Below are 7,861 nucleotides of genomic sequence, written 5' to 3'. Positions count from 1 at the left end.
TATGATCCTCCAACCAGAAGACCAGGTTAGGACCGTTGCCCCATCTTCCCTGTATGATCCTCCAACCAGAAGACCAGGTTAGGACCGTTGCCCCATCTTCCCTGTATGATCCTCCAACCAGAAGACCAGGTTAGGACCGTTGCCCCATCTTCCCTGTATGATCCTCCAACCAGAAGACCAGGTTAGGACCGTTGCCCCATCTTCCCTGTATGATCCTCCAACCAGAAGACCAGGTTAGGACCGTTGCCCCATCTTCCCTGTATGATCCTCCAACCAGAAGACCAGGTTAGGACCGTTGCCCCATCTTCCCTGTATGATCCTCCAACCAGAAGAGGTCTTAAGACCAGGTTAGGACGTTGTCCCCATCTTCCCTGTATGATCCTCCAACCAGAAGACCAGGGAAATGCCAGTGATCCTGACTCTCGTCATCCAGGATGTACAATAAGTTGATAGGTAGTTCTGCGTCTGGTCATCTCCTGCCTACAGATGGTCCTGCCCCAGCCCTCGCTGTGCTTTGTAGAAAGCGCTAAAAGGGATTCATTTGATTGAGTAGCTCTCTGTCCTACATCACTCTCTGTCCCCTTCCTAATCTCCAACAGAAATACACTTCTAGTAACATCTTATTTGAATTGGCTTCTTTAATGCCAACATAAAGTTGTCATAAACATGACTTTGAGCTTGACATAAATATCAAACTGTAATAACATGTTATGATAATTAACGAGACTTTGCCCGGTCTCCACTACAAAGCTGTATGCACTGAAACCAAAGTCATGTTTATTACAACCTAATGTAGGCACCATAAGACATTTTGAAATCCTATCTATTTTGAGCAGTACAGTAGCCTGCGACACATTGCTGGATCAGTGATGGAACACAGAGCTTGGGACTAGAACGTTCTGTCTGCAAATAGATGATTGTGAGATCGGCTTTAAAGTTCTGAAACCTCATTGGTTTAAATGGTGTCAGCTATTTTTTTTAAAATCTTGTATTCTTTTGAACTTAACATGAATTGGGGTATTTGGAGGAATATATAGGTAGAGAACATTGAACCGAATAAGGCTAATGTCAATAACTCAATTTTGACAAAAATGCAGAAAATAATACAGCCCCAAGCTCTCGACTTGTTGCAGGAAACCTTGGTGTTCATCGCCACCAACATCCAGTCCATCACTCAACAGCTACAGCAAAGAAAAGCCTTTTGGAGTTGGAGATAAAAACCCACAACTGAGCTGTACACTTTCCCATGATGTTGGTCATGACTGAACCCAATGCAATGATCCTGTGTGATACAACAACTCAGGAAAACGGCAAACTGATACTTTGTACTGATAACGTTGGTGGCGATTGACCTCGTCACTTGGAACGTTAAAAGTGTCCTCACAGCGAGGCCTCGGGCCCTCTGGGCTGCATGGCCGCCCCCTCGCGCCTCAGGGCGGTGTCGAAGCGCGGCGTCACCTCGCAGCGCACCAGCAGCGTGTCGTCGTGCACAAACCCCCGCTGCTGTAGCTCCATCAAGTGCAGAAAGGTGACGTAGCCAAAGCCCTTGGGGTTCCTCTGGATGGTGGGCCTCTGGAAGGCCTGCAGGTCGGGCTTGGTCTCCATCACCTCCACATGGTGCTGGCCCTCAGGCCCCTGGTCCAGCACGGCCAGCCGGATGGTGCCTTGGAAGGGCCACGACAGCTGCCCATCAAATTCCCCCTGCATGGTGTGAACAAACAGTGAGATGTAGTTGGAGCAGCGCTGTGCCGAGGGCGTTTGGAGGTGGAGGCGCAGACACAGCTTGTAGCCCGGCCGGCCCGTGTAGAAGCCCGGGCTGTGCACCACAACAGGCTGTCCGGCAGCCTGGGTACGTAGGTAGCCCGAGAAGCCCTCCAAGGGCCACACGTACACACCCTGGCACTGCTTGGCCTCCAGCTCCTTTAGGTTCTCCTCCAGCGAGGTGACCTTACGACGGAGCTCCGCCACCAGCCCCGCCTGGGGGAATAATGATAATAGAAAACAAAATGGTTGTTTAGTTGTAGACGTTTTTCATTCAAACAAGTGAATTCAACATCACAAATGAGAGAATGAATTTGTATCTGTTCCACCTGAATGCTCAGCTCACGTAGCTGGTGGTCCTGCCGCACTAGACGGCCCTCCAGCTGCTGGGTGGTCTCCCGCATGGTCTGCAGTTCCCCGCAGCACTGGCAGGGGGCGCCACTGCTGCTAGCTCCTGGGTGTGCCCCCAGCTCTGCGGCGGCAGCCCCTCGGTCCTCAGAAGAAGGTGGCTGGGTGTACCCGGTAAGGCTGTGCCTGTGCAGGTACTCAGCCATGCAGCGCATGTGCATCTGAGTGAACTCCTGCATGTGCTGCGCCAGGTCATTGCGCTGCATCTGAAATAGCACATAAAGACTTTAAAAAAGAGCCACTGTGTTGAACCAAGGTTGGAAGTGGAAGCTTTGTCCGGTTTAAAAACCCTCTTTTGTTAGACCTGAAAGTATCGGCTGGACGGGAGTAGATGTGGAAACTCTACCTAGTCCTGCCAGAGGCCACGAGAAGTGGATCTTGGGTATCTCGGCCTTGGGTTATGGGGTTTGTTTTAGACAAGGCAAAGTAGTCACAGAACACAGGTGGTAAATGACTCAGAAAGTGTTGAGGTTGACTCTAACTCGGCGACCTACCATCTCTCGACATCCAAAAGTGCTGAAGGTACAGGCAATCGGAGCCTTCGGACAGTCGGTGTCATAGTGAGATTCCAACTGAAACAGAAACACCACGAGTCAGATCCTACATTTTTCTAAATTTCACCTATATTTAACCAGGTAGGCTAGTTGAGAACAAGTTCGCTTGACCTGTGTAGAAGCTTGTTACAAAGAGAATACTTTTTCCAGAGGAAAAGTAGGCAACCTATCTGTGTCCAAGGGTTAGCATTGCGGTCCATTGCCGCCCAGCAACGTTTAGCAGTCCACAATCATTCATGAACGATTGAGTTACACATAGGTTTGTGTGGGCCGCAAGCAGATGTGAACTGGACCAAAATCTGCCCGCGAGCCACACGTTGGAGACTCCTACTTTACACCATCATCATCATCTCATAGGTTTAGTAATCAGGACTACTGCTCTATACCACCACCAGCATCATCATCTCATAGGTTTAGTAATCAGGACTACTGCTCTATACCACCACCATCATCATCATCTCATAGGTTTAGTAATCAGGACTACTGCTCTATACCACCACCAGCATCATCATCTCATAGGTTTAGTAATCAGGACTACTGCTCTACACCACCATCATCATCATCTCATAGATTTAGCTGATTACTAAACCTAAAACGGCAGCCATCAGGTCTCCTTCCCCACCTGGTCTCTGATGAGCTCCATACCGCAGTACTGACACACCACGTTGGCAAAGGGACACAGCGACTCATGAATCTGAGGACACAACAAAAACAATGTTCAAAAGTCTGTCACATGACCAGCTTCAGAAATAACAGACAGTCTGTCCACTTTTTTCAGTGAACATTAAAGGGGAGCTCAAATGGAGAACGAACACAGTTTCTTACTGACTGAGACTATGGTCACGTTTTCTTTGAAAGCGCTGTGCTGCTAGCTAAGCTAACTGAGGCGGTGCACCCGGTAGTCAATCCAATGAATCTTTATTTATTCAGGATAGTGCACTCAGCATGAATAAGTTGGTGATGCTTACCTTGCTGTCCTCGTAAACAAAGCTCTCTACACAGTCGGGACAGGACACAGGTCTCCGCTGGCAGTGTTGGCTTTGGTGCATCTCCAGCTGGCTCTTCCACACCGCGTCCTGGCACAGCGGACAAGGCACGGTGGCAAACTCACATTTCGTAACATGGCCCTGGCAGGGTGAGATGGCAGAGTGAGCTAATCATTTGGTTTCAACATGGCAACACGGTTGAAGTGATATGAACTAAGGTGTCAGCCATTGTCTGCGGAGAAAGATGCCTACATCCAGGCGGCGAAGCTCCATTTTGTCAGTGCAGCCTACGTTGGTGCAGCGCACCGTTAGGGAGAGGATCTCTCGCTTGGCAAAGTTATCTGGGAACAGCTGGTCTTCCCGTAGTACCTCGTTATCCACTGGACACCTCTGCCCTGTATCACTGGGGGGGGGGGGGGGGGGGGGGGGAGAAAGAAAGAAAGAAAGAGAGAAAGAGAGAGATCAGTATGATGCTTGAGACCAGGGTTTCATTCATTAACCAACAGGAGAAACCAGTGCTGATCCTCAACACTGGGGCCCCACAAGGGTGCGTTCTGAGCCCTCTCCTGTACTCCCTGTTCACCCACGACTGCGTGGCCACGCACGCCTCCAACTCAATCATCAAGTTTGCGGACGACACAACAGTGGTAGGCTTGATTACCAACAACGACGAGACGGCCTACAGGGAGGAGGTGAGGGCCCTCGGAGTGTGGTGTCAGGAAAATAACCTCACACTCAACGTCAACAAAACTAAGGAGATGATTGTGGACTTCAGGAAACAGCAGAGGGAACACCCCCCTATCCACATCGATGGAACAGTAGTGGAGAGGGTAGCAAGTTTTAAGTTCCTCGGCATACACATCACAGACAAACTGAATTGGTCCACTCACACAGACAGCATTGTGAAGAAGGCGCAGCAGCGCCTCTTCAACCTCAGGAGGCTGAAGAAATTCGGCTTGTCACCAAAAGCACTCACAAACTTCTACAGATGCACAATCGAGAGCATCCTGTCGGGCTGTATCACCGCCTGGTACGGCAACTGCTCCGCCCTCAACCGTAAGGCTCTCCAGAGGGTAGTGAGGTCTGCACAACGCATCACCGGGGGCAAACTACCTGCCCTCCAGGACACCTACACCACCCGATGTCACAGGAAGGCCATAAAGATCATCAAGGACATCAACCACCCGAGCCACTGCCTGTTCACCCCGCTATCATCCAGAAGGCGAGGTCAGTACAGGTGCATCAAAGCTGGGACCGAGAGACTGAAAAACAGCTTCTATCTCAAGGCTATCAGACTGTTAAACAGCCACCACTAACATTGAGTGGCTGCTGCCAACACACTGACACTGACTCAACTCCAGCCACTTTAATAATGGGAATTGATGGGAAATTATGTAAATATATCACTAGCCACTTTAAACAATGCCACCTTATATAATGTTACTTACCCTACATTATTCATCTCATATGCATACGTATATACTGTACTCTATATCATCGACTGTATCCTTATGTAATACATGTATCACTAGCCACTTTATACTATACTATGCCACTTTGTTTACATACTCATCTCATATGTATATACTGTACTCGATACCATCTACTGTATCTGCCTATGCTGCTCTGTACCATCACTCATTCATATATCCTTATGTACATATTCTTTATCCCCTCACACTGTGTACAAGACAGTAGTTTTGGAATTGTTAGTTAGATTACTTGTTGGTTATTACTGCATTGTCGGAACTAGAAGCACAAGCATTTCGCTACACTCGCATTAACATCTGCTAACCATGTGTATGTGACAAATAAAATTTGATTTGATTTGATTTTAAAATGGAGGTAGCCCTACTACCTGAACTTGTCCAATGAGAAGGCTCCTTTTTGAGATCACTTACAACCATTATCTTTTGAGGACTTATTCATTTGAAAAAAACTGTCCATGTACTCATCATCATCATCTTGTGAAAAGGGACACACAAATACGTGCCATTCAGCAAATTCAGAAAAGAGCACCAATGAAAAACACAGAATACAAACATCACAACAGTGCTGCAATAACGACAGTAGCTTGGTACTGTAATTGTGGGGAAGTGAAGGTAGTGACAGATCAAATCTTCCAGAATATGGCCAATCATTTATCCAGTAAATCAGTAACCCAAGAGGCTGTCATTGCCCACCAAATCCGTGAATGATTGACAGTCATTGATAATCCCAACTGTTATGTCACGTGGCTGTTGTAATGCATAGCTAGCTATATGATGTATAGAGATGTTCTGCAATTATAGAATCACCTGCATTGCCCATCTTATCTGGTGGCCGACAAAAATCATTCTAGAGTTGAATATTTACAGGCACACGACTATGACCTCTCCAGGAGTCAAAGCAAAAACTTGAGTCTATCTCAGACTGGCGCCAAAACATTTCTGGCTCTAGCGCCACATGGGGATTTTGAAAGTCTATGGAGGGCCACACAGATCTTTCCATGACCTATTTGATTGTCAAAATCGATACGAGGGCCAGAAAAAGGGAATTTATATGAAAATATAGGTCTATTGTTATTTCTACATACTCTCTCTCGTTTTAGATGTCCCTGTGACCTGCAGGGTTTGTTTTTTTAACCCAAAATAAACCTCATGCGTCATCCCTATGACAGAAATGCAGCGTGACGACAGATAACCATTGGCTAACCCCGGCACATGGACATGGATGTTGTTATTTAAATCCTGGAGGGTATTTTCCCAAAGCAGGACACAGAAAGTTAGATAACTAACATGTAAATGTATCATTATCCTGTAAGTATGGGTACCGGGGAGGCTTACCGGATGGACTTCTCGATGCAGCTGCGGCAGAAGCGATGGCCGCACGGCGTCTGCACGGCTGCCCTCAGGGCCATGAGGCAGATGGGGCACTCGTACTTGCTCTCCAGCGGAGGGTCGAACTCCACGTCGTAGCCTTGCAGTGGGGCGCCGCCCTGTAGGCTGGTGGGGGTACTCTCCGTGGGGCTCAGCGCAGAGTCGCTGCCCTCTTTCTCCAGCATGGCCAGCGCACAGTTGGACAGCTGTGACGCGGCCGCCCCACCGCAACACGCTTCATCATTCTCCAGGCTGCTCTTATCAATCTCAAAGCAGGACATCTACACAGGGCGGAGAGAAAAGTGGAGAAAAAGAGATACGAGCCATTACCCCTCCACAAGTATTCACAAAGTGTTTTATTACAACGAAAAATATGCCTTCTGTGGAAATAACTGGGCTATGTTTCTCTCTCAAGACGGTTGGAATGTTTCCTTCTTGAAATGTGTGTCATCAGTTCCACTTGGACTCAACTGTCTCCTGAGCTCTGTTCTCAGATCAGCCCGAGATAAGAAACTGCATAATGACTGTACATGACTCAGGGGACCAAAGGTAAGGATATACCACAAAGGAGACAACACCTAGCGAACATCCTCAATTCAATGCCTTTTGCGTTAGCCAATTGACATGGTGGTTACAGTCTGAAACTACAGTAATTTACCTATATAGGGCTAGAAATTATATTGCGAGCTTAAAAACCAGCAATGTGGGTTGCTAGCTTGTCAGGTCAGGGGCACAATAGGCGGGGGAATCTCAGTTCCTCATGTATTTCAAGCAAAGTAGCTGGATAGCTAATATTTCAGATAGTATGTCAATATCTGTAAACAACAAAACCCGTCTGACCTCGTGGTAACATAAGTGGTTAGCTGTTCAATATCCGAAGATCAAATATGAGAAGACAAGTTCAGAAGCAAGTAATAATCACAAATCATTGCACAACAAGTTAACGCTAGCTGGCTAGCGGTGTGGTAGCGATGATGCTGACACGGAACTTCGAAGTGCTTGAGATGACATTTCAACAAACTAACAAAACTAAACACTGTAATAAACACATGTATGCATGATTCATGTATTAGTCCATGGTGTTGGAATATTTGACAATATGCGTGTTAATGCTTACCGTAGCCTTGAAAGAACATCAGTTTTCTTGACTGACTCTCCTTAGCTAATTAATTACTTCCTGCATTTTCGTCAGCCTTCTTCTCTGCCTCATTGGTGGTTTATGCCGGGCGGCAAAGGAATCAGTAAGACATTACCGCCACTGACTGGACGTGGTGAAAATAAAAACAACGGTTCT

The 7,861-nt window shown here is 47.3% G+C and overlaps 1 protein-coding gene across 1 annotated transcript; it reads right to left on the bottom strand.

Annotated features, from left to right (window-relative positions):
- Positions 1-216: 216 nt before the first annotated feature.
- Positions 217-7,782, bottom strand: LOC110506983 (TNF receptor-associated factor 6). The gene is made up of 8 exons (XM_036981458.1): positions 7,685-7,782; positions 6,535-6,848; positions 3,962-4,112; positions 3,692-3,850; positions 3,346-3,417; positions 2,664-2,741; positions 2,091-2,375; positions 217-1,977 (listed from the first exon to the last, which is right to left on the bottom strand). The coding sequence occupies exons 2-8, from the start codon at positions 6,846-6,848 to the stop codon at positions 1,381-1,383; spliced, it is 1,656 nt and encodes a 551-aa protein (XP_036837353.1). The 5' UTR covers positions 7,685-7,782; the 3' UTR covers positions 217-1,380.
- Positions 7,783-7,861: the final 79 nt, after the last annotated feature.

This window comes from Oncorhynchus mykiss, chromosome 6 (assembly GCF_013265735.2).
Source record: "Oncorhynchus mykiss isolate Arlee chromosome 6, USDA_OmykA_1.1, whole genome shotgun sequence".
In the NCBI taxonomy this organism is placed as follows: Eukaryota; Metazoa; Chordata; class Actinopteri; order Salmoniformes; family Salmonidae; genus Oncorhynchus; species Oncorhynchus mykiss.
Note: the sequence above shows the minus strand (reverse complement) of the source record. Positions and strands in the feature narration are given on the sequence as shown.

Coding starts and splice junctions, on each gene's coding strand:
- LOC110506983 (XM_036981458.1), bottom strand. CDS start 6,848: ATGTCCTGCTTTGAGATTGATAAGAGCAGCCTGGAGAATGATGAAGCG. Junction 2,376..2,663: donor CTTTTGGATGTCGAGAGATG/GTAGGTCGCCGA, acceptor GTGCTATTTCAG/ATGCAGCGCAATGACCTGGC. Junction 1,978..2,090: donor TACGTGAGCTGAGCATTCAG/GTGGAACAGATA, acceptor TTATTCCCCCAG/GCGGGGCTGGTGGCGGAGCT.